Source organism: Sarcophilus harrisii, chromosome 1, assembly GCF_902635505.1.
Source record: "Sarcophilus harrisii chromosome 1, mSarHar1.11, whole genome shotgun sequence".
NCBI lineage: Eukaryota > Metazoa > Chordata > Mammalia > Dasyuromorphia > Dasyuridae > Sarcophilus > Sarcophilus harrisii.
The window spans coordinates 338226565-338253928 of record NC_045426.1 but is presented as its reverse complement, the minus strand read 5'-3'; the positions used below and the strand labels follow the sequence as shown (position 1 = coordinate 338253928).

Here is a 27364-nt window from a genome sequence, read left to right as displayed (position 1 = left end):
GGAATTTTGTACCTGCAGTTTCCATGATTTTTTATTTATTATCTTTTTGATTCTGGGCTATTGAGAGACTATTTTTGCTGAATTCTCTGGCTATCTCAGTAGTCAACAGTCATGTATAAGTCATCTGATATCAAAATACAAACAGATTTTTTACCCAGAGAAGTTCTCTCTAAAGACAGAATTATGTGAATGCCAAATCAGTTTCTCTGAATTGGGTCAGACAGCTATGAGTCTGAGCATTGATGCTGCATTTCTCACTGTGCTGCCTACTCAGTTTGGCTGTCGTGATTTTTGGCATGAGCTGGAGGAAGAATTATCTTCATTACTTGAAGTATCTTTCTTTACTTTGGGGAAAATAGATTGTTTTTAATCTTAGAAATTCCAAGGCAGAGTCCTTTTTATATAGGTTTTTCCTAACTCTTCTTCATTTTCCTTCTTCAGTTCCCTTCCAGTATAGTCCAGTATAGTTTATTTAGAAAAAATATAATTGGTTTAGTTGGAAATGTTTTAATTCCTGGAGATAGAGTTAAGACTTTCAGATTGAAGTGCCATCTATGGAACTGGAATTTAAGGCAATGTGGGGCCATTTTTCTGGACCCCTCTGGACCTATTCTGGGATTGAGGGAATAATAATTGTCTCATCTCTTATAAGCTGATACCTTCATAGACTAGAATAAAGAATCTTAGCATAGTAGAGCTGGTTGTTGCAGATTAACTAAATCAAATCCTTTCTATAGCAGAGGAAATTAAGGCCTATAGAATGGATATAATTTCCTCACATGCATAAAAGACCCAGGTATCTTGATTCCTGACATTCTAATATAATAAAATTGGTTATAGATAAATTTTTCCTCCCTTCCTTTATTTGAGAACATCTGTGTTCTCCAGTGTAGGGCTTCATTTGGAGTAGATTTAATCTGATTTTTTTTTAAATCTTAGAATGCATAATCCTCACAACTGGGGTTGTGGGGAGAGAGATTTTTAGCTTGGTGTACGGGGAGCTTCTTAACCATCCTTATTGTTGAGCAGTATAATGGGCTGCCTCAGGTGGGGTAGGAAAACAGGAGTTAAGGAGCTCTTTATTCCTAGAGGAATTCAAGCAAAAACTGGATGCCTCCCTGTCGGGGATAGATTCATGCTTCACTGAGGTCCCTTCTAACTCTGAGAATGTGATGGTTATGTGGCTGGTTCAATATGGCAAGGCCCTTCTGCACCCAGACCTCCTTGCTGTTCATCTTCTCTGCTCCTAGTCGGGCAGCAGCTACCCTTGCTATTCTCTCCTTTTTGAGAAGCAGCAGCAGATCATTAGGTGGTTTTTTGAGGAGCACAAAGGCCAGCACTAAAATAGTTGTTTATGAACTTGGCCAAGATGTTAACTTCAGTTCCCTCAAATGAAAGGAGAGCTCACTCAAAATTTTCTCCCTACCTGTTCTTCCCACTTCTTGTCTCACTCTCTTTTCACACATTCCCAGTGTAATGGAGAGTTCAACAGTTTCATATTCTTCTACCCAATTTTTGTTTCTTCTCCTTTATAAAAATATGGATTTACTGCCATTGAAGTATTGGTTTTAGTCTCTGATATTCTGAAGTTTTCCTGTATCACGATCACTTTCAGAATTGGCAAGTGTTTTGTACAGGCTGCCCATCTTCTAGGCCACTTAGCATGTGCCTAATGCAAATATAATGTATTATCCTAGAGTAGCTGGCCTTTTTAGCCCACTCTGGAGCAGAGCAAATGTGCCATTGACTCTTGCTTCAAGTTTAATATACATTTTTCATCATTTGATGAGGCTTATTTTTATCTGTGAAATGGACTTAGTCCAAATTTTTTCTAAAGCTAATGCAAGGACACACCTTTAGTTTCAGGGTAAAATCTATGCTTATCCTTTGCCTTCAGAAGTAAATTTCACTGAAGTAATACCTTCCTTTCTCTTTGGGTCCCCATGACAGGGAGGTAACTTATGACCTGTATTGACTGACTTAAGGCCAGTATTCTCAGGGCTTATTGGGAAAACCACAAACTCAGGTTTAAGGTCTGACTTACCCTTCCATTTGTTGTTTTTTCTCATCTGAGTTTTTTTCTGCTCCTGAACATAAATTCAGCTTAATTGAATATATATTTATGATATACCTACTGTGAGTGCTAAAAACTGGGGGTATCAAAATGAAGCAGCATAGCTCCTGCTGTCAAGGAGTTTACAAGTTGTCTGATGGATTGATATGGACTTCCAGTGCAAACAGCTCCCCATTTTTATGGGGCTCAGATTTGTTTCCTAATGCCTTAGAAGAAAATATGGGAAAATTAGTTTTCAGTGTGGAGATATTTTCTACTCTAATGTTCCTCATTCTACCTCTGAGCCAAAGATTCATTGTAGCTTCACAAAATCACAAAATGTTAAAACTAAAAGGAAATTATGTTATCCAATTTTATTTTATTGGTAGAGGAAATTGAGATCCAGAAGTTGAAGGCCCACTGTGCTCGTGGCCATATTTTACCATGGCAGAACTAAGCCTTGATCCTGGGCTCCTGACTGCCTGCTCCTTATTTTACCAACACTGTACCTCATGGATTCTCAGTGAAGGCACACACTGGTGGTATAACGTAACTTAATACAACTTATTCTTTGAATCCTTGGATAAACCATTCTGTGATTTCCCCTCTCTATTTTCTCGTCCTTAGGGCTAGAAAACTCAGTTTTGGAGTAATGCTTTGCCAAGAAGAACAAATAGAACAATTCTATTACTAACTTGTTTGTATAACTTTCATGTTTTGGAGCAGCCTTCTCCTGGGTTTATTGCTTGGATGGCATTGGCTTGCTTAGAGGTGTGGTTTTGTTGCTACCCTAGACTTGATTGCTGAATGGCTGGATTACTTAAAACATTCTCTCATTGCTTTTATTCCCCCATCCTTATTGTCCTTCCTTCCCAATCTCCCTTGTGGTGTTGAATGGTCTCCTCCTGGTCCAATTAGAAAAATTGAGATAATTATAACCTGAATGTTCCATTGCGGTAAAGAGCATGTCTTGACACGTTAAAAATAAACGATGTGGCCCTGTGAAGGGGGAATTTGTTTGTGTGTGTGTGTGTGTGTGTGTGTGTGTGTACTTCAAGAAGTTGTTTTTCATGAATTCATTAAAAATATCTTCTCAAAAGCGTTCTTTCTCCTTGAATACTCTATTTACTTTGAGAAGTAGATTTTAGATAAATTGTTATCTGGTTTCTTGAGAGTATTGATTAATTGATAGGACTACTCACTACATTTGAGAATTAGATCTTACCCTGGAAGTCATTTTGACCACAGTAGTAGAAGTCTCTAAGGATTATGGTTCAGCTTTGGGTTTTTTTCCTTGGGGCAGAGGCCATTAAGATGGTCAATGGTAGGTGAAGGGAAAAGGAAGAAATTATTTTTCTATTGATTTATCACCCACTGTTTATCTTCTTTTAGCTGGTCAGTATTGGTTCATCTTATAACTATGGAAATGAAGACCAAGCTGAATTTCTTTGTGTTGTCTCCAAGGAGTTGCATAATACCTCTTATGGCACAACCAGTGAACCCAGCGAAAAGGCAAAGGTAGGTTATTGTGAAAGAGGGAGGGAAAAGGGACATTGAAGGCCAGGAAAAATTTCTTGGGAATGACCTCAGGAACGTTCAGCCTTATTACTGCTACTGCTGTTTCTATTGATGTGTTACTTTGATTTTCCATTTTGATGTGAATGTATTGTGGATGTATACCATAATTCTTGAAAGAAGATTAATTTTTTAATAGTATTTTATTTTTCCAAATATGTGTGAAGATTGTTTTCAGTATTCATCTTTGCAAAACCTTGTGTTCCAAATTTTTCTCCTCCTTTTCCTCCCTCCTCCCCAAGACAGCAAGCAATCTGATGTAGGTTAAACATGTGCAGTCTTGAAGGAATACTCTTCAGTCAGGTGCTAGCAACTGGGCATCTGTTCTCTCAGCATCAACCTTGTTAAACATGGAGAGGCTCCTTACCAGAAGGTGGGCCACTAAGAATGAATTTTGGGGGTCCATAGCAATTCATAAAGGCCACATGGGGAGGACTTTTGGTCTGTATCTTATGGAAAGAAGATGCACTGCTCACTTGTGTAATCACAGATCTCTGAAGGTCTTGAAGTAAACAAAAGTGCTCAAGTTGGATTCTTCCCCACCCCTAGTGCCTATTCCCATCTTTCATTAACATTATGTTTATATCCTACCAAAGTTTTTTTGGGGGAAGCATATAAGTTGTAACTGTGATGATGGACTGTAAAACTTAGGGATGAGGACATGTGATTGCCTTGAGAGAGGGAATTCCCTCTCAAAATTCAGGTTACCCCTTCTCTGCAGCTTTTCCTTTAGGGGAGCTACTTAGAACATTGAGAGATGCTCTAAATGACTTGCCTGGGCTCACACAGCTAGAATGTGTCATTTATGGGACATGGACTCAAGTCTTCCGACATTGATGGTCAGCTCTCTATCCATTACAGAGGAATGCTTTTCATAAAGTACTTATTTAAAACTCTTTTTCATATTTTATTAGCTTTATTTCATCCTGTCAGTGTTTAGTTGCCAGCCTTTCCAGTCTATTGTGCCTTTTTCCACTGCCATATAAATTGTCACATTATTTACAAAATGGCAATTTTCCTAAAACACTTCTGTTCACTTCTCCAAAGCATCTGATAACGTTCTTATCTGTTCATGCTAGTTGTAACAACTTGGATTTACATACTGATTTTTGTTCATTACCTGTTTGATACTCACAATAGATCAGTGAAATAGTGCAAGTAGTAGTCTATCTGTTGTATAGATAAGGGAATTGAGGGCTAAGAAAAGGAAATGTTTTAGCTTGGGTTATATCCCTGGTTACTAGCAAAACTGGACCTTAAATCCAAAATTCCTGATCACAGGTCACATGCTCATTTAGCTTCTGCCTTCCAAGCCTAACTACTTATCCAATATCTTTTGATATACACCCTTTTTAAAACTTGTTTCAGTTACCTCTGGAAATGTAATCTTCCAAATTTACTTATTTATCTAGGTAGGCAGGTGTTATATAAGAGCTTTGCAATTCTTTCTCACTTGGGAAGGATGCCTTTTAGTTTCTGTGAGCAAATCTCAAATCAGTGAGAATGTATGGCAGTATGGAAATACAGGGTATATTTTTCTAAATAGTATCAGAAATGTTTTACCTTAGGGGCTGATTTCCTCTTTTGCCCCTGAAAATCATCAGAATGGTTGGTAGAATTTTCACTGTATCTTTTTTTTTTTTTTTGGGGGGGGGGGGGTGAGGCAATTAGGATTTAAGTGACTTGCCCAGGGTCACACAGCCAGGAAGTGTTAAATGTCTGAAATCAGATTTGAACTCAGGTCCTCCTGACTTCAAGGCTGGTGCTGTATCTACTTCTCCACCTAAGTGCCCCAGTTGGCAGACTTTTCAAGCTACCCTTAACGTATAAGAGCTTGGTAGTTTGTTGCCCATAGAACCTTAACGTATATCATTAGCATATGCTTATGGTTTTGTGAGTACTACCTGTTGTAAATAGGTAGTTATTTTAAGTGTCTGCCCTTCCCTGTAATCCTCTGCAAATTTCAATTTATATAATTATAGCTCTCTAAAAATGGTATGCCCTGCCTCACAGGTAGCTCCAGTGAGGGCGCCCCCCCCCCCCCCCCCCCCCCCCCCCCCCCACCCCCCCCCCCCGGTAACTATAGAGGTATTCAAGTTAGAGACTGAATAACCACCTATTTCTTAAATGTATTACTCATTCAGTGGACTGGGAGTTGGAATTGGTAACCTAAATTTTGGGGATTATCTTACAGCTCGGAGTCTAGAATGAGGCTGTATCATATTTCTTATAAAGAATTATGAAATTAAGATGGAAAAATAGAAATTTTCCATTTGACCAAATACACAGAGAATACATTTGATTCTGAAGTGAATCAACAAGTGTTCATTTAACAGTTGGGTGTATAGAATTAACTGTAGCTGATACAAGGAACTTCATCTTGATAAACAGATGTCTTGCACATGTCAAACAAGCAATAATTCAATACATTGATTGACATGCCAGAATATTTGATATAGTTAATAAATACAAAGGTGATTTAGAGATTTGAGATAAAATTTTGGATTGAGATAGACAGAGGAACTTTTGTGGAAGAATTTTACTCTAGAAGGCTAGAAAGGGAAAGAGATTTTAAGGAACATGAAAATGGCATGAGCTAAAAAGATCAGGATATTTGAGTTGATACTTGATTTGAATTCTGAATCTTTCTATTTAGTATAAAAAATGAAAGAAGAGATATAAGCTAGCAATCATCTTTATTCCTGTACAGATCTCTATTTAGACCATAATCCTGAAAGTATTTTGAAAAGTAAAATGTCCATTGATATAAAAATTATACTTATGAGTCACACAATTTTACACATACTAATTAAGGGGGAAAGTGCAGCCTATATTTGTACTAATACTATTAAAAAACAGGCAAAATGTCACAAAAACTGGTTCACAAAGATAGTTTTTGTGACATTTTGTGACATCACAAAGATAATCAACCTTAACAACCATATTGATCAGTTTAATAATGAGGCCGTTCCATTATTGAATTAGTACTATATTCCTGGAGTTACTAGGTAGTTTAAAATATGTCCATGGTCCAACCCCCAACACAGAGACACACACACACACACACACACACACACGCGCGCGCGCGCGCGCGGTTTAGGTGGCTTCTCAACTGGGAAATGGATGGGAGCACTTGTTAGGAGGCCCCAGGTGTGACCTATGTTCCCTTGTATGCCATTAAAAAAATAACTCTCAAACCAAAAATATCTAAGCTTTGTGAGCAGAGCCTCTGCTCAATTAGGGCATCAGCCACAACAGTCACATTCTAGGGCTTAGGAAAACTTGCTAATTCATAATCAGGGCTAGCTCAGACAGGAAAGTGGATTTTTTTTTTTTTTTGACATTATTTTGGACAAATGGAGAATTGAGAAAAGACTACACCTCAAAAATCTACGTAGTGTTTTGAAATACATTTATTTGCTTCCTTGCTTCTTTGTTAATGTAAAAAGTTGTTTGCTCCTGATTTAATTCTTCTTTCCTCATGTTGGTATGTAAACAGTTGCATCTGATGAACCTTTCTGTTTTAATTTGACAAAATATTTTCTTTGTCTCCTTGAATTATGAAGGAAAGTGGCGAGTTAAATTCCTTTTGAGAGAAGACTAATGTCGAGAAAATACATTTTTGTAAAATGTATAAAAGAAATCGGGACAAAGACAGTTGTGATCTTGTCTGACTTGGCTTAGCCGAAAGAGAACTAGCTATCTTGTCCTAGTTGACTAAGATGTTTTAGTGTGTTTGAAATTTGATTTTTATTTATTTATTTTTTAAAAGGTGGGTTATAGGAGTAGACCCTGTAACCACAAAACTTTTCTGTATTCTGGGCATGTATAATTTTTATTTTTGCTGTATGACAAAGTTATGGGGTTTTGTGTACAGATAACCCTTATGAATAGACTGGTGTTCCCTAAGGCTTCCAGAGGTAATTTAGTTGTTCTGTACAAGATGGAAAACTGAAGGATTTTTCCTATTAAAATATTTTCACTTTCCTTCATTTTTCAGCTAACTCTTTGTTACAAATTGTGAAATGTCCCTTGGGCACTACTTCTCCACACCAGCTTTCAAATAACAAAAAAAAAATCCACTTTATATATGTTGAGTAATTGTATTCTTATATCTTGGCTATTAACTAAACTTTGCTGTCTTTTTTTCCCCTCTCTCCATCCACTAATCCCTTCTCTGTACTTGCTGCATGGTGCATGCTGAACCAGAGTGAAGATGAGGAGACGGATTACGATATGAATGACTCAGATTAAGTTTAAATGTAATGGTGAGCTTTAGCTACCCTAGAAATTCCTTCAAATGCCTCACCTTTTGATGTCCCAGAAATATCTCACCCTTAACTCAAACTTCTCCTTTAGCTAGTGCTGCTGGTATGTTTGTTCAATTGTAGTTCTCCTGTGTCACTGTTGTTCCCTAAAATTCCCTGACTGATCGTAGATCCTGTGTAGTGAACTAATCTAAGTGTGTCTTTCTGACTGTAAAGACTTGTTGGAAGTACATAGTCTATTTTGGCACTAAATAACACTGGTTATGTAGTAGCTGGCATTGAGATTTCTAATGTTATGTTATAGGGTTCTCTCTTTGACTTTATTTTATTCAACATTTTTATTAATCACATGAGTGAAAGCCTAAATGGCATGCTGATATAATGTGTGGGTGACATAAAGATGGGAGATTTAGCTACTGCATTGAATGGCAGGATCCAAAGAGAACTCAGCAGTTTGGAACAAGGGACTGAATCCTATTAGATGCCATTTAATAAAGATAAATGTAAAGTTCTACACATTAGCTTAAAAATCAGCTATTAAGATATTGTTTGGGAAGCTGTATCTAGGTGTTCATGTAAAGAATTGGAAATTTTAGTGAACTAAGTAGGTTTTATGTAGGCTCAAAGTAAATCAGCTATATGATTTTGAGCTATATTAAGGGAAATGCCATGGACAAACTATATCTGGAGAATTATATTCAGTTATGGGTCATTTTAGGAAAAAACATTGACAAACTGGAATGTAACGGGGTTGGGAGTAGCCAGGATGGTGGGGAGAATATGACAAGATTATTGAAATTCCTGAGGATATTTAACTTGGAGCAGACAATATGTGGCTGGAATTTGGGAGAGGCCAGGTATATTGGAACAACATTAATGTTTGTTTTTTATGACTTTATTTAACAGCATTTATATTTTCAGATACAGGATATCTCAAAGGTCTTGGTGTAGTTTAAAAGCTTAAAAACTCTTTTGAGCTATTAAAGCTTAAACTGCACTAAGACTTTTGAAACACTTTGTATTTGAAGGCCTGTAACATAGGAAATGGATTAGATTTATTCTTCTATGCCAGAAGAACTATAGCAAATGGATAAAAGATATTAAGAGGTGGAATGTAGATCAATATACTTATGAAGAATTTTCTAAGTATTAAAGATGCCCAGAAAGGATGGGAGTAATAAACAGAGTTCCCTGCAATTGTTTCTGGTTAATAACCTGTTTTTCCAAGATTTGTTGTGTAAATAATTTGATTCAGGAAATACAGCTTTTCAGCAGGTTAATTTCCAAAGACAACCATTTGATCTTACTTTGCCAGACATCTACTCATTGGGTTGTAGTGGATAATTACAGAAAATCAGAAAGATCAAAATAACAAAAATTATTGACCAATGTGTGTGCTCTCCTTTCACATATCAAAAATTTAATGCTCCCAAAATATTAGTATGGATAGCTTTAAAAGTTACAGCATATTTGGAAATTTTGGCTTGAAACTAAAAGCTGTGAGTAATGTCATAAACCTCCTGTGGGATTTCTGGTGGCCCAGAAACCTATAGCCAGCATGTTAGAAAATGGAATGATAATCATCATAAAGGAAATCAGATGGGTTCTTTTTCTGGTAACCAAGCATTCTAGGGCATCTGAGTTTATAAATGCTGTAAATTAGAGCTGGAGGTGGTGATAACGAAAAAGGGTCATCTCCAATAGAGTGCTTAAACTTTTCAGATGTTATTAATAACCGGGTAAGGGTTCTCTTGGCAGTGGGCTAAATTTATGTAGCCAAGTAGTTTCCTTCTTTTTAGGGCCAAACTTAACTTTGAATATAGACAGATTTCCTTTGCAAATAGCTGTGTATGAATTTAAATTGTCAAGTTCTAAGTTGACAGGTTCTCACATATGGCTTTCCAGTTTTGATGCTCTTCAGCTACCCTCCCTGAATGTCTCTGTGATTGTCAGATTATTATTGGCATCTAAAACTGGGCTCCTTAGACTTTTTTCACTCATGACCCCTTTGTGCCCAAGAAATTTTTATGTAACCTCTAGGGGTGTGTGTGTGTATGTACGTACACTCACAAACCAAACATTTATTGATGGCAAATCATAATTTCAAGATTCCTTCCTCCCCTCCCCTATATTCAGTTACAAGATCCCATATGAGGTCATGAACCAGTTTAAGAAGCTGGACTCTATAGGGTTGTTCTTACTAGAGAACCCATAAAAAGAAAACTTAACTAGAAGGTATAATGTGTAACAAGTAGAAAAAAAAATGACTAACTATAAAAGGGATGGAATAAGCATTTATGTAGCTCCTACTATGTGCTGGGCATTGTCATAAGTGCTTTACAAATAGTCTTTCAGGGACAGCTAGGTGGCGCAGTGGATAGATCACCGGCCCTGAAATCAGGAGGACCTGAGTTCAAATGTGGCCTCAGACACTTAACTCTTTCTAGCTGTGTGACCCTGGGCAAGTCGCTTAACTCCGATTGTCTCAGCTCAGGGGGAAAAATATTCTTTCATTTGAACCCATTCAGCAGATAAACATTAAGTGCCAGGAACTGTGCCAGACTCTGGAATACAAAAAGTAAAAAGACAGTTCCTACCCTCTCTAGTCAGAAGGAGGGAAGGAATTGCAGGGAAAAGGGAATATCAGGGGTGATAAGATCTTGCAGGATAATGAGGTTTGAGAGAGCATAAAGTTTAGAGGAGTGCAAGTGGGATGGAAAATGAAGATATGGCTGCTGGGTATCTATCTGTCTATAGACAGATGTCTATCTCTCTTTCTGTCTCTTGAAGATTCTGAACATAAATCCTTCCCACCCTCCAAAGTTTTGTTGTATTTTCATTTGTTTGCCAATACTAAGAAACATTGTCATGTTTGACAATCCTGCTTTAGTCAATAGGAAACCAGTGAAGGCTTTAAGCAGAGGAGTGTATGAAAGAAATTTGAAGAAATTTGCTAAGTTAGCCAGTGACTTGAGTATTCCAGGGAAAAGTCCTTTTGACTTAAGAAACTTGAAATGTAGACTGCTAATTATTTTCGGTTATTTGATCTGCATGCATAATATGAAAAATTTGTCCATGTTCATGAGGAAATTCTGTGTGTATCCCATAAACATTACTCATTACCTTTGTCAGGAACCATTTACTTAGGAGAGCTAACTTTTCCAGCAAAGAATGAAAACTGCTGATTTGATCAATTTTATTCTGTGTTTCTCAAAGGGACTTTTAAAAAAGTGTAGCTGGTAGTAAACCTACTAGCAAAGCTGCAAAGTACCATCATCCTGTTTCAAGGCATAAAGGTTCCCTGTGGGTTGTTTGCTTCAGGTGTGGGAGTGAATCCACAACTGAAACACATGTCAGCTGGTTGTCCTGGTGCAACCACTACCCTCCCCTGCTCACCTGGCACACTCCTACACACTCATTCCTTCAGTTCACCTGTCTCTTGAATGAAAGTAGAGCACACATTAAATCAGGGTTGTCATGTGGTAAAGGAAGTAGACCTATTCTGTTTGACAAGGAGTGTATGCCTACATTGAGGAGATTACAAAGTAGTGGCTTTCCATGCAATATAATAAAGGTTTTCCAAATAACTAAGCATGTACTTGGCTGGTGCATGCTGAGTCAGACTAACATGTCTGAAACTCTACTTGACTAGGTGCTTCTCAGGATAATCCTGGATTCTCAATTCCCCCCCCCCCCCCCCAAACCCTGCTGTCTTCTGTTACTTTGTTTTTGTTCTATTTTGAGCAGTTTTATAATAACAGAAGAGAAAGATTCCAAGCTATGTTATATATTTGCAAGTCATGCAGTTGCAGAACAAATTATGTCGTGTCCCCTCAATAGGACATGGACCCTGAACAGAGATTTACAAAGGTTTTCTAAAAGTATAGTTACTGTTTTAAGAATGTTCCAGAATTTGGGAACATTGGTTACATTAAATGCATTCTACAGGACAGTCAGTAATACAGTGATAAATATTTCCCTGAAATTAAAAGACAATTGCAGTAAAGTAATTGTACAAAATGTAGGTGATGTAAAATGAAGTAAGTTTGGTGTTCTCAATTCCCAATTCTTTTAAGATTTCCAGCAGATTTCTTTCCTGTTTTTTTCAGCTTTTTTTCCTTTTTTTTCTTTTTTTTTTTTTTTTTTTTTTTAAACAACACTGGTGGGGCCAAGTGGATGGTTCCATTTGTCCCGAACCAATTAAGGGGAAGGGAGGAATAAGCCCTTATCACCACAGACAAAACTGTCTAGGAATCATTAGTCCACAAGGGGCTGCTGATGGAATGGATGGCCATTTCACAGATAGTTTTAAGTGGGCCTGATCTACCTTGGGAAGGGTCTTAACAACATGAGCGACTTCTTTGAAGATGTCAGCTGTGAAGCCACTAAAGGTCATATTGCCCAAGAAAAACATAATTTGGCATGGTCTTGTTATCAGAAGTGGTACTTAGACCAGTGTAGTAGCAAATGGCAATGAGTCTTTAGTAACTTTGGGGAACTGGACAGTTTGACTGATTCACTACATCATCCAGATCCAAAGTGGCATTAATCCCTTATTTCTGCTTAACACATATTGGGGGTATAGGCAAGGGGTTGATATAAGTAGTACAGTATTCCAATTCTTGTAAGCTGTAGTGATATCATTAAGCAGTACAAAGAATTTACTATTTTCTAATTCAGCAGTTTGAGAAGCTATCCAATTGGATAATTTTTCTGTGACTGTATTTAGCCAGCATAAAAAGAGAGAAAAGGGTCCCAGACATCAAGGGGGTTCAGTGGCTCTTCCTAAGGCCTGTAGATCACCTCAGCAATCCTGATGAGTTACAGAATGACCTCGGTATCCATAATGGAAAGGACTATCCATGAGTCAAAGTCCCCTTGATTCTATATGATGACAAACCCAATACTTATGAAGCCCAATAGCTTTGAGGTGATACGAAGCATGACCTAACCTCCCTAATCCCCCAAAATAAAGATTACTGACAGCATCAAGTTTTTTCTAGTCTTCCTGGGAGGGAGGAGTAGATAGGAGAGGAAAAGGCCACAAATAGTCACATATTAAACATAGCAAAAATATTATGAGACAGTATGGACCAGGGATGGGTTTCATGTGAGAATTATGTATCCAGGAATTCTTTCCCTTGATTTTGATTACTGTTGTAGTGGTCAGTAGCACCTGGAATGGGACTGTCCCAAGAAGAGCGAGTTCCTTGGTCTGCTGGAAATTCTTGAGATAGATCTTATCTTTTGGACAGAAGTCATGTATTGAAAAGACTGAATGTCCAATCTGTTCTACCACTCTTACATCATGGAGTTCTTGCAGCCTGGTTTGTTATTGCTGTATAAAAAAAGCAACAGAGTTATCTCCTCCTGATAGAGATGTATATACAGAAAAAAGCTCTTGCTTAGATTTGGGAGTGGTGGGGGTGGGAGGTGCCATGTATGGTTACTTCCTCAGGCTGACACTCCAATAGAACAAAGCCAAAGGATGTATATCGGGCCACTTTAGAAGGGTTTCAGCACACAGCTAATGACTGAGCGAGGGGACTGAAAGTTATGACGGGAAAGTGTATTATGGCTATGAGTATCACAAATCAAAATCTCGTATTTCTTTAAATACTCCAAAAATTGAACAAATTTAGATTAGGGGAGTCTTAATCTCATATATGCCTTAAAGAGATAAGCCACATAAAATAAGCTCTATAGGTAAACTAAATCAAGTTGCAGATTAAACCACGTGCTAATTAGAGAGGGGAGATTTATATATCCCCACGTTCACTGAGAAAACCCAGTAAATCGTGAAGCAAAAAGCCAAAGTAATACAATAATGATCATCAAGTCTCCTTGTAATTGGTAAACCACTCTCAATGTTCATTTAATCAGTACATTTCATTTTGAGTCCCAGATGCTCTGTGTAGTTATCTGGTCCCTAGAAACATCTCAGACATTCTGGAATAGATGTTTTCCTCAGGGCAGCTCTGAAAGAATTTCTCTAAGAAGGTCTGTTTCTATGGTTCGAAACTACTTGCAAAGATTCCTAGGTAACTGCTAAAATCTGCCAGTAATAAGACTGAATAAAATTTAGTACAACCTTCCAAATTTGCTTTTCTAGTAATTGTTCATATGTCAAGAACTAACTCAACTATAGGAATTTAACCCTATATATTTAACCCTATATTAACAACAAAACTATGAAAAGTTGGGAACCTAATTCACTGGGCAGCTCTGAGGCATATTGGCATGCTGAACTTGGAGTCAGATTTAGTCTGACTGAGTTCAAATCTGGCCTCAGACACTTACTACTAGCCTTGGTTTCCTCATCTGTAAAATGAGTTGGAAAAGGAAATTACAAACCATTCCAATGTCTCTGCTGAGAAAACTCCAAGAAGGGTCCTGGAGAGTCAGACATGATTGAAATGACTAAACAACAACATAAAATTGAAATTGAAACATAAAAATTGAAATTCATCTGAAACAATGTCATCCACAGGCTAAAGAAAGAGGAACTGAGCTCTCCTTTCTCTTAATATTATCACATTGGTACTTCAAAATAGGGGGAAAAGATAATTTAAAATTCCTTACAATTATTAGTGCAATTTTATATGTAAGATTTTATATGTAAAAAAATCATAATCTAGTTTTGAGACTTATTCCAAAATATATGCAAGGTCTGTCTATCCCATTAGAAAAATTTGGAAGCCAATCATATATTTGTATTCTAGATCTTAAGAGAAAGCAGTTCAATCTTATTGCCTTCCCAAAATTTACTACTTCATTAAATTTAAAAAAAAAAAAAAAAACCTCTTCAACTTTTATATCTCTGTTCTCTCCCTCTTTTTTAGGGTATGTATACATACATATATATATATATATATATATATATATATATATATATATATATATATATATAATAAGGTATATATACATGCATAGATATATATATCTCATAATTTTATTTTTTTATTAAAGCTTTTTAATTTTCAAAAGATATGCATGGATAATTTTTCAACCCTTGCAAATCCTTGTGTTCCAGTTTTTCCCTCCTTTCCCCCCACCCTCTCCCCTAAATAGCAAGTAATCCATTATATGTTAAGCATGGTAAAAATATAAATTAAATCCAATATATGCATACATATTTATACAGTTATCTTTCTGCATAAGAAAAAAACAAATCAAAAAAGTGTAAAAAAATAAGAAAAAATAAAATGCATGCAAACAACAACAACAAAAAGAATGGAAATGCTATGTTGTGACCCACACTCAGATCCCACAGTCCTCCCTCTGGGTACAGATGGCTCTCTTCATCACAAGATCATTGCAACTGGCCTAAATCATCTCATTGTTGAAAAGAGCCACATTCATCAGAATTGATCATCGTATAATTTTGTTGTTGCCATAAACAATGATCTGGTTCTGCTCATTTCACTAGGCATCCCAAGTTCATGTAAGTCTCTTCGGGCTTCTCTAAAATCATTCTACTGATCGTTTTTTATAGAACAGAAATATTCCATAACATTCATATACTATAACTTATTCAGCCATTTTCCAGCTGGTGGGCATCCACTCGGTTTCCAGTTTCTTGCCACTACAAAAAGGGCTGCCATAAAGGTTTTTGGGCATGACCTCATATCATTTTAAAAGAATGAGGTATTTTCAGGATCTACCCTTATTCATAACTATATATTTGCACAAGAATGGCAGATCCACAAAAGCCATTTACCTAGTTATATAGAATATGGAGTTGACTACAAATAAAGATCAACAACATTACGATCTTTTATACTTGGTTCCTGTTGTGATAATTCAAGTGTTTTAGTATCAATCTCTTCAGTGACAAACTTACGTTAATCATCTGCCCTAGTTATGGAAATTTGCTGTGAAAGACAGAGACACGGTTATGACAGTATTAAGACTTCCATCAAGGACACAGATTGGATCTGACACAAGCCATAATGGGAAAAACTCAGTTCTGTTTGATTCCAGGTAGGAGTCACAGTCAGACATGCAGCAGAGTTTGTCATTTATTGACAAAGAGTATCAAAGGCCAGCCTCAGCATTAACCTGGGGAGACGGGAGGGAATTTCCTGTTCATAAATACCACAATAGGAAAACTAAAGCAAGAGGCTTCTGTTTTTCCTTTGCCTGAGCTATCCCCTTAATTTTTCTCAGGGACAGACATCTACTTGTACAAGTTCCTTTGGGTAGCACATAGTATCTTCCTTGAATGGAAGACCATCGGCAATTCAAACAATCCTACCTGAGATAAAAATTTAGAACAATATCAGATTATGTTCCCATGAGATTTTTACCTCAGATAACAAAATTTCAATAATTTCAGTTTAGGACTAGGATGTTATTACTTCTTTAATGTTCCAGTAATAGTCAAAAATGAGTGCAAATTTTATAAATTAAGAATAATCATATTCTGGAGTATCCCATATCGAAATAATATTTGACTCAACCCCCAGAAAATTCGCTGGCCATTATAAGTTTCCAGAGTAACATATCTGTATTGTTTATTAACCCCTAAGACAAAAATTTCTGAATTTAGAGTTGACTCAAAGATATAATTTTATTATGTATTAATTATTAATAGATACAATTTCATAATTTTCATTAGTAGTAGCCAAATGGTCTTAGAGGAAATTCATTCTTTACTATAAGCAAAAATTTTTAAGTTTTCCCATTCCAGCTGGTCTACTGAAGGTCTTTTAACTCAGGTCAAATAACAAGTCTCCAAGGAACTTCATGGATAAGAATAACTTAAATGGTATGTGGTACTTTTTTCCAAACAGTAAATTATTATTACCATTTTAAAGTAAATATACCTCACTTAATATTTAACAGTTTCCAAACATTTTTACCACACATTATTTTAATAGCTCAATTCATACATTTACAACATCCAAATTAAGGGAAGTTGCTTTTTTAACAGCATTTCTAATATAGTGTCTTACCAAATTTTATATTTTATATCAATCACATCTAAAACCCAGTATAGAGTTAACCACTGTAGTTAATTATATTCAACTAAAGAAATAAGAAGAATAGTTAACATTTAGACAATGTTATATTATATACCTATATATCAGGTATTGTGTTAAGCACGTCACAATCATGTATTCCTCATAACACTGCCAGGTAGGTATTAATATTATCTTTTTACAGATTAGATGAGTTTCCTCTGCTCCCTGCTATAACTGAATGCTTGCCAGGAGCAGGGGTGACCTCTAACCAGAGACTCTAAGACCACTAAAGTCACCATGAAGACATGGAATGGGAAAGAGGAATTGGATCTTCCTAAGATCAGGTTTGTCCAGCCCTGCTGGACAGGGTATTAACTACTGTGTTAAATTTGGAATTTGGAGTAATAGCTGATGTATTCAATTTAACAGGAGTGTAGAATCTATTATAGAAGATATCTGAAAATCCATATCTTAGGCAGAACCTTTCATTTGCCTTCTGCACAAACAATGAGATGCAGCCAAGCCAGCATGTTTATTGATCCTGCTACATAGATGATCTTAACAGTATCCTTTTGCTGCAGATCCTTAATTTCAAGAATAAATGAGGCAACAGCTCCCTTTCCTTCTTTCCTTCAAGAAATGTAGAACCCTGGCACTCTGTCATCAGTATCCAATACCTAACAATTTTGAGCCTTGTTCCAAATTCATCAGGATTTATAGACTTTTGCAACAGAAGATTCAGGGCTCATACGAATATTTATTCCTGACCTGGAAGATTGGGAAACACTATAGGCTGATAGGAACTGCTATGTATGTATAGCTCTGCATCTAGTAGAAACACACAAGTGTTTTATCAAGTACTATAGAACCTGTACCCCAGCAGTGGATTCAACAAATGTGATGGGCCTTTTCTGGAGAAATCCTCACAAATTACAGAATCCTAAATTTAATGCAGCAGCAACTGAAAGTTGCTCAGATCAGTGGGTTTCTACAACTGTGGAGCAAACTTACGAGTTTTGTTAATAGCAGTTGTCTGTGTGGCCATCATTAGCAACATTTCTGTATCTTGGAAAGAAATGTAATTTATGGTCCAAAGTAATCCCAGTAGACTTTGGACAGAAAATGCCATTTGCAATCAAAGAAAGAACTAAGAAGATTCGATGTAAATCAAAAAGGAAAAAAAAGAAAAAAAATATTTTTTATAAAATGACAATTCCTCAAGTTTTATTTCATTTTGATTTGGATTTTTGTCCTGTCCTGAAACTAAATTGATCTATTGTACTTTAAGATGAAATACAGTAGTTTCTGTTTTGTTTTATTTTCAAACAGTGGGAATCGGTGTTTTTTATTCTTTGTTCTATATTTATTGTGATTTTTGGAAACATCAGCTTTTACATCTATTTGTACTATTTTGTACATCTATTTGATTTGTTTCTTAAAACATTGGCTCATGGAGTATTTTATGTTGAATAAAAGGTATTAAGAAGAAACAAATTATTTGTGGTACAATATTGTTTTTTGTAACTTAGGTGTGCATTTTTGCTAGCAAAGTGCTATAAAATTTATGCTTCATGTTTTTTATTTCATTTGTGTAGCATTCAAAATGTCCATTTGAAACTGCATTTTGAAAAACATACATTGCAATAGAAAAAACTGAGCAAGATTCATAATCAAAAAAGGCTGAGAACAGTGAAATGTGTTTAAAGACAGATACTTCTCTGATTGTGAAAACAACTTTGATAAACTTTTTTCAGCAAAAGTTCAATTTAGGCAAATTCGTTTAAAATACAGTAAAAATTATGATCCTGTATAATTCCTTTAAGTATACATTTGTATAGAAACCTGCACTGTAACATTGTCTCAACCATCATATGTTGACTGTAAATTATTTATTAGTCTTTAGTATAGACTGAAGAGGCTCTGTTGTCTCAGAAAAAGCACTTTTGCCTAAGGCTTTTCAGCTTTACAGTAGCTATTTCAACATATGTTATAATTTATAATTAGAAATATTGCTTTTAATCGGAGTTGATGATATTTAAATTTTTAACTAAAGAAAATAGTATCTTTTGGACTTGAATAATGGTATCTTTTGGGTTTATCAGCTATTTCTTTTGTGCACAGATAATATATAAATTAAAAATGAAAAAAAGAAAGGTTATAAGATTAATCAGTCCAGTCATGAGTTCTGATGTCTTGGGTCTTTCTATTGATCAGGCTTCAGATTCCATTATTCTTTCATTCTTTGACAGGAGCAGGAGGAATTAGTGACATTCTATACTAGTCAACAGATCATAGATGCATCAGTGTTTTAATTTGTTACCCATAAATGCAAGAAATTACTTTATCCATAACCTATAGCAGCTTTTTTTTTATTTACAAGATATATGCATGGGTAATTTTTCAGCATTGACAATTGCAAAACCTTTTATTCCAATTTTTACCCTTCTTGCCCCCACCCCCTCCCCAGATGGCAGGTAGATCTATGTATGTTAAATATGTTAAATTATTTGTTAATTATTTATAATAATTAATTATTATTATAATTATATATATATAATTAATAATTATTATAATTAATTATTTGTTAAGTACAATATATGTATACATATCCATAGTTATTTTGCTACACAAGAAGAATCGGACTTTGAAATAATGTACAATTTACCTGTGATGGAAATCAAAAATGCAGGCGGGTAAAAACAGAGGGATTGGAAATGCTATGCAGTGGTTTACACTCATTTCCCAGTGTGCTTTCACTGGGTGTAGCTGGTTCTATTCATTATTGAACAAATGAAACTGATTTGATTCATCTCATTGCTGAAGATGGCCACGTCCATCAGAATTGATCATTATATATTATTGTTGTTGAAGTATATAATGATCTCCTGGTCCTGCTCATTTCACTCAGCATCAGTTCATGCAAGTCTCTTCAGGCCTTTCTGAAATCATCCTGTTGGTCATTTCTTACAGAACAATAATATTCCATAATATTCATATACCACAATTTATTCAGCCATTCTCCAACTGATGGGCATCCATTCAGTTTCCAGTTTCTGGCCACTACAAAGAGGGCTGCCATGAACATTCTTGCACATATAGGTCCCTTTCCCTCCTTTAAGATCTCTTTGGGATATAAGCCCAGTAGAAACACTGCTGGATCAAAGGATATGCAGAGTTTGACAACTTTTTGCAGCTCAGTAGTTTTGATTTCTCCTTACTTTGGGCAAGATGAGATTAGTACAATCTTGACTAAAAAAAAAAAAATACCAAAAAACCCCTTAGACAATATCAAATGATAATCCCTCATCTCTTTATAAAACCCTGTGAAATTGCATAGACCATATATGGTATTGGAAAATGTAATATTTTTAAGGCTAGAAAAGCTTTTTATAGTAGAGATTAGGTTGTGATTTGTGCATTATGCTACTATCTATAAATCTAGTGTGTTTTCTATTTTTCCTAAGAATAACTCTACCAAGGTATGGTAAAGGATATGTAGGGGGGTGTGTGTGGGTGTATGAGTGTGTGTGTGCGCGCACGCAACCTCCAGTTACCTCAAAACCACTGGACCCATTGTGCTGTATGGTTGTGGGCTTTCATAATCTGATAGTGATTGCAGTTGTGAGAACTATTGTAATATCATTTCTTGCCAGTTATTTACTAGCTTTTTTAGCTCCTGCTTAGGAGCACTTAGGATACTTGAAGCTATGGAGACATACTGTCCACCATTCCTTTGCTTCAAGTTGAGCTTTTTTTTGGGAGGGCGGAAGGGCTCTTTAAAAAGCTCAGTGAACTTGGTTGCCTTTCAAGGGACTAAGCAGTTGGGAAACTGCCCTTTGAAGACAAATACTTTAAGCTTTTTGTAAAGTTTTTTTCTGACTTTTCATTCTGCATTTGTTTCTTTCAGATTTTGCAAGAGAGGGGTTCCAGGATGTGAAGACCACAGTATTGAGAGATGAAGAATTTTCGCTTTTTTTCCTCCCAAGACACAATGAAATGCCATGTTGAAGAGGCTTGGCTATAAGAAGAAACCTGCTTTAGACAATTTTCTATTGAGATCTGGGTTTGAATTTGAATCTTTTTTTGAGGGCCTGTTGAGGTAGTGCGAGATGGAATTGACTGACTGTGGGACCGTGAAGAAATCACTCTTTGGCAGAGTGCACAGAGAATGTGTGTGTTCAGCCTAGTGCTGGCACATGGCAGGACTGGCCCTGGGTGGAAAGCACACACCCTGAATTCTTCCCCAGGTCTGTCTGCACAGGACTGAGGCAGAAAGATCCTATAATGATTGGTGTGAAGTGATTTTTTTTTAACCTTTCTTTTTTTTTCCTTTGGTATTAATCTTTGAAGATAGTTTAAAGGACAATGTACTTGGTGCTACATATTACAACCCTTAAATGCAGATATTTGGGGCCTTCACTGTTAGGAAATGCTTGGCAGCCCCAGTTTACTGTCTTACACTGTTTGGTCACCCCATCCAAGCTTTAGGAGATCAAATGATATCAGAATGTAATATGTTTTATCACCAGGCAGCAGGAACATACAAGTGAAATGAGTTCAGCCATCCAGTCTTATTGCATGCATTTAGTTGGGAGTTATCTTTGCCATTAAAGTGAAGCACCTAATAAGAGAAGATTTTTTTTGTCACTACTTCCTGAAGACCTTATCTTAGTAACTAATTCTTCTAACAAAAATTAAGCTTCCATCCCAGCTAAATGTGGGATTAGAAAAAAACAATTCCTTAATATGTACTTTCCAGTTAAGAAAACTTTGTATTCTCTACCCCTCCTCCCTTTAAAAAAAAAAATGTATAGCTCATTTACCAAATGTTCCGGTTTTTACTTTCTAGGAATGCTTAAAAGTGTTGAGAATTTTTTTGGATTAGGTTAAATGATCGAATGAGAGGTACTTTGCTTAAAATTATATAGACTGGTTTTGCTGACCTCTGTCCATGCATCTGTTGTCCAAGTGATCTCTATTGGGATTGGGGAGGTATTTTGCACAGATTTTCACCTGATTTCTTGAGTTTAAAATCTGGATTGAATTGAAAAATTCAGGATGTTTACAGTGCATCATATGTCTCTCTCTTCCTCTTTCATTTTCTTTGTAAAACTATGCAGTTCTCTCTAGAATCATGGGGATGTTTGAGATCTCACACAGAACCAGTACAGGATATGTTAGCCTTACATCAGATTGGAGCTATTAGTGTTTTTTTTTAAAAAATCTGTTAGCATGCTTTTTAAACAGATTTAACTAAAGTAGTGGTGTGAAACTAGTTTTCTAAAGCTCTGTTTGGTAAGGTGGAGATGTGAGTATCTAGAATGAGCATACTCTTTGCTCCTGATTTACAACAAACAGTTGATTAACAACTGTTTCAAAGGGAAGGGGTAAGAAAACTGACCCTCAGGATTGCTGACATTTACATTTTGGAGAATGTCTAGAATTTTAAGGCTTTTAAAAATGTTGCATTTCAAAACATTTCCTGAAATGTTGCCTCCATCCCTTCCTCTTGCCAGTGACATGTTCAACAGAGTTCTTGAGCATCGAGGACTTAATCTCCCTTTTTATAAAGTTTGTTGTATGTTATTGTTAAAAAGGTTTGGCTTAAACTATTTGTAAAAAAACAAAAACAAAAATATTTCTTACAAAGCAGATTTAGTAACAGGCTAAATTTTTTTTTTTTTCCTTTCACCCAACTGAGGCATGGAAGGATTTGTAATGTGTTGTTTCCACTTGGACATGCTCTCTGCAGGAAGCTGCTAGCTGCTTAGCATCCATTTGATTAGTGATATTGAGAAGAAAGGTTTGTGGTGGTGTTTTTTTTTTTTTTTTAAGATATTGAGACTTAATTAACTAAAATTTATTCTAAAGGGGATATTTATACTTTTATACTTTTTTAGGTATCCATATTTTATCAGCTTAAAGTTTAATGCCTAAGTTTCCCCTTGAAAATAGCAAATAATAATAATGTATATTTACAGATAAGCATAATAGTTGTTAGTGTCTTAAACTGCATATAAAAGTCTCTGCTGCCAAAGTCCCTAGATAAGCATCTGGGGCTAGAGATTGATTACATTGACCTCCAGATGTAGTCTAGGGCATCTCTGCTACCATCAAGGCATTGGTTTTGCTCTTGTGAGCCATGCAGAGTAAGCTCAGCGTTCTATTTCTTGGCTTGGTTTTATTTGCCTTAGGGAGCAAGAGTCATGGTTCCCAGGAGTAAGGTTCGCTTAGTGCCTGCCTCTTGTCATCCACATTCCAATCACTGCACAAGAAGGGTATTATAATTCCTTTCTTTTGACCAAGCAACTGTAGTGTGACTTTTCAGGACTGATTATAGCCAGCAGACCTGAAAGAAAAAAGAGTAGTAGAAAAAAAGCATACAGATTTCTTGGAAGTAGAATTTGCAGAGTATTCCAGAACTGAAGAATTTCCTTTATGGAGTGACTGCATCTTGGAATACTTTGTCATTGTTCATTTGCTTCTCCCAATGGCATTGCCTTCCTTTTTGCCTCCGTTATTCCCCTGTTTGGGAAGGGGGTGAAAGGAGCACCATTTTAAAATGAAAATTTATTGATACCTCATAAAGTTATTATTGTTGTGTCTGTCTCTTTTTTTGGCAAAAAATAAAAATAAAAATGATGATTTCCCAAATTTCATGGGAAATTTCTAGACAACTCATTTGAAAGAATTTTGGGTGGGGTTGGGGGGGAAGAACTAGTTTCCCTTACTAAGTAGCAGTGCATTCTTAGTGGCCCGTAAAATCAGACCTTAAGCTAGGATTATTTCTCCTCTAGACCTCCAAAGGACCTGGTGTAATAGCTGTTTTATTCCTTGTGTTTTCAAAATCTTGTATCCAAGACCAAGTACAGATGGCTGCCTCCAAAGGAGGCTTGCTTTGTGCAACTGGCTCATCATTCTTAAGACTGTTAGGATTCCCACATCTGCCACTATCTAAAAATCAGAAGAGTATTATATTATAGAAATACTGATGTCTGTTTTGCATTGATTAATTCTCTCTGTCTAGCTGTGGGTAAGAGCAATTTACCATAAGTTTCTTCCCCCCAAACCACTTTGAGAATATAAATTTTCATTCAGAGTCTTTTGTATAAACTAGCAGAAAAGCTACTCTAGGAAATTCTGTACCATCAATTGAAAGACTTTTACTAAAATTCCATGAAAAATCAATTAGCCTATAGCTTACCTCCCAGTATCAGAATACAGATATAACCTCCAGTAGTCTAGAGCATTTCTCATAGAATTGCTGGTCAAATCTTGTTGCTTTTTTAGTTTTCTGTCCATGGAAAATCTTAATTGAGTCTTTTTAGTTATCCGGTCCAATGGTCTAACAGACTTTTTTTTTACAGCTTGAATTGTAAACTTATTGCTGCTGCAACTGGAAAAAAATGGGGGTATAAGATGTGCTTCTGGTACCTCCCTGTTGCTCTGTTTATTTTCTGCTCCTAATTACCCAGAAGCTGAAATCTGAGCAGGTAGGAAGAAAGGGAAGAGAAAGCTGAGCATTTCCAGATGTCAGTTTCTATCAGTTCTGGGACTTAACTCAGGAATGATACTTTGGCCATTATTTCGGGCTGTTCCCCATTTTCTAGAAACCCTTTGGAAAAGCAAAGGGATTAATCCTTTGAATATACTTTGAAATTAGGACTCTTTTGTGGGTCCAAAAAGCACTCAGAAAAACAGTTTTCATCACTGTGTTAGGATTTACTTGCTGGTTAACACCAGTCTCCAGTAACTCCCTTCCTCCAATGGCATTGGCCTATTGGATCTGACTATCCTGGCAACAAACAACTTTGACCTTTCTGCCTGATTGGGACTACAAAGGGCTAATTCTGCACCACTATGGGGTTTTTGGTTGTTTCATTTTTTGTCGTTATCTGTCCTAAGGAGCTCGCACTTTTACTGCAGTAGAAAATGCTAAGGGCTAACACCTTCCAGGTCTGTCTTTGGGGACTGTGTGTCTATCTGTCTACAATTAGATATGGTGCTCAAACTTATTTTGAAAGAGTAGCTGCTGCCTTTAAAAAAAAACAAAAAAACCCAATAATTTTGGATCAGATGCACATGCCCTTGGGGAAGGCTAAGCCTCCTTCAGGTCTAATTTATTGATGCCACTGTCCTTGGGTCACTGGGGGGAATTTCTTTGCCTTCTTCCCTCTCTCTGTCCCTCTTTTTTCTTCTTTCTTTCCCTCCATTTCTGAATGTCTGTCCAACTTGTTAGAATTTCAGGTGATAGGCTCTGAGAAAATTGGGGTGATGCCTTTTCCCTTAACACACTGTCTTCCCTTCTGATTCCCCTCATCCCTTCTGATTGACTGAACCAGTCCTGGAACCTCTAGCTTGGCTTTGAGCTTGGGGCTGCTTCTCTGGACTTAGTACTTTCTCACTGTTGCTACTAGAGTTGCCACTGTGAGGTGATTGCTCTGAACAATAACTAGTTTTTAGGCATCCCCTCTTAAAGACCTGAATTGTAATTGTGAGGGGGCTGGGCACTTTTTTTTCTTTACTTGGTACTCGTTCTCTGTTTTAGAGATCTGTCCAAGATGCTTATGCACAAGTTCAGCCCTAACTAGTTGAGCAGTGGTTCCCCAGGATGTGGACCATTTCCTTAGTGAAGACTGTGGAGACACTGGAAAGGGTTGGATATACAGCTGACTACTCTTTCCTTTCTCAAAGGCTACTGAGCTGCTGCTCTTAGACAAGATTGCTCAGTTAAGATTTGTCTTCATTTGGGCTGGATTTGAATTTCAGGGGTCTGGATTTTGAAGGCTCTTCCCAGAAGCCTCCGAGTCCTCTTCAAGTACTCCCTTCCCCCTCTTACCTTCTCTACCCCCTCCTTCCCCCCCACTGATTTGCCAGAGAGAAAATTATTCATTTGACTGTGTTTTCAGTGCCCACTACCTTCCTGAGGTTTTTTCTGTGATGCTTTATTTCCCAGCTAGCAAATTAGCAATAAGTCTTCATTTCAATCTCTTTAAAGTGTTCTTATTGCAGCAGAACTCGGAGCCAAGAGTGGGCCCTGGCTTCTGAGCTTTAAAGTTGCATCAAGATTAAATTTAGCAGCAGCAAAGTGCACATGAAAAGTTGTAATATAAGTAGTCCACCCAGAGGAATCTGGGAGGAAACCTTACCTGGGGCTTCCTCCTTTATCCAAAGAGGGAAGGTGGCTGCCCATTGTTTCCAGAACAAATATATGACAAAATGTGTGGGTGTTTTTTAACCTTTTCATAACACTAAGCTTATTGTGAATTGTAAATTGCATGAAATAAACTTGTTTTCCCTTTTAAAACTTTGGTTTGATCTGAAATTATTTTTGGTCTATCTCTTGTGTTTCTACCTGTTTTTATTCATTGAACCTTTCTTGAAGACCTGCCACTTGTTCCACACTGTTCTGGGCACGAGAATATTGAAGTGGAATATTGAAGAAGTGAGATTGCCCTCACATTGCTTTTAGCCCACTTTGGAAGATGAGCATGAGAAACAGTGAGCAATACATGGAAAACTTAGTGAATTGTCCAGACCGATGATTTAATTAAATGTAATTTACTCCATTGAAGGGAAAGATTTTCCACCAATGAAGATTAGCAACTGTTGTACAAGATAATCTAAACTGCCCAAGTCTGTCATCAGCCTCTGTGCCCAAGATGTTTAAGCCCAGGTTTGGGAATTTCTGGTGTATGTAAAACATTGTACTAGCACTTAACAGAGATGAAAAAGGCTAGTGTCCGGCTTTTAAGGAGCTCATAGTCCACGAGATTAAATGTAGACCTAGAACTGGAATATAAAATAGGATGTGAGTAATACAAAGGATGTGTCTAGAAGTGTTGAAATTTGGAGAGAATATCAAGCTGGGAAAGGAGGCTGTGGCAGTCATCCAGGCAAGAAAGGTGACGACCTAAACCATTGTAGTGGCAGTTTAGAGTGAGCAGAAGGGACTGGTGTGTGGGCAGTGGGATGTGGGGGTAGAATTGACAGGATTTGGGGAGTAGGAAAGGAGCAAATTACCAAATCTCTATGGATCTGTTTTATCATCAGTTAAATTGAGGATTGAACAAGATAACTTCGAAGATCATTTTTGGGTAGTGGAAAGAGTACAAATTTGGAAGTCAGTAAACCTGGATTTCTGCGAAAGTCTATTCTCTTGTGGGAGAGCTCTAATTATTAAGGACACTTCTCCCCCCACTATTGGTCTTAGTTTTGCCCTTCAAGGCCAAGCAGCACTAATTTGATGCCTTATCTTCATAGTAGCCTTTCCTGTATTGTGAAGTTATTGGGCAAAATTTCCAGGCAGGAGGATTCTAGGCTTTGCAAGATGGGATGGTAAAGAAAGAGAGCTTGTTTTTTCCTTCCAGCAGAAGTGCCAAAAAACTCTAGCCATTGTTCATTGTCTACTGGGGAAACCCCAGGAAAGCATGGCATTGGGCCAAAGGATCATTAATTAGTATAGGGTTGTGATCTTGGCCAAGTTTGACTTCATCCCTGTT

At 36.8% G+C, this 27364-nt stretch overlaps 1 protein-coding gene across 2 annotated transcripts in view; it reads left to right on the top strand.

Annotated features, from left to right (window-relative positions):
* The window catches only part of KCTD5 (potassium channel tetramerization domain containing 5), a 100925-nt gene extending 74756 nt beyond the window's left edge, over positions 1-26169 (top strand). For both annotated transcript variants that reach the window (XM_012543191.3, XM_031945669.1), the window contains 2 exons: positions 3446-3571; positions 20770-26169. In XM_012543191.3, the coding sequence (XP_012398645.2) occupies positions 3446-3571; positions 20770-20799 (156 nt within the window). In that variant the 3' untranslated portion in view covers positions 20800-26169. The remainder of the gene's footprint in view (positions 1-3445; positions 3572-20769) is intronic.
* Positions 26170-27364: the final 1195 nt, after the last annotated feature.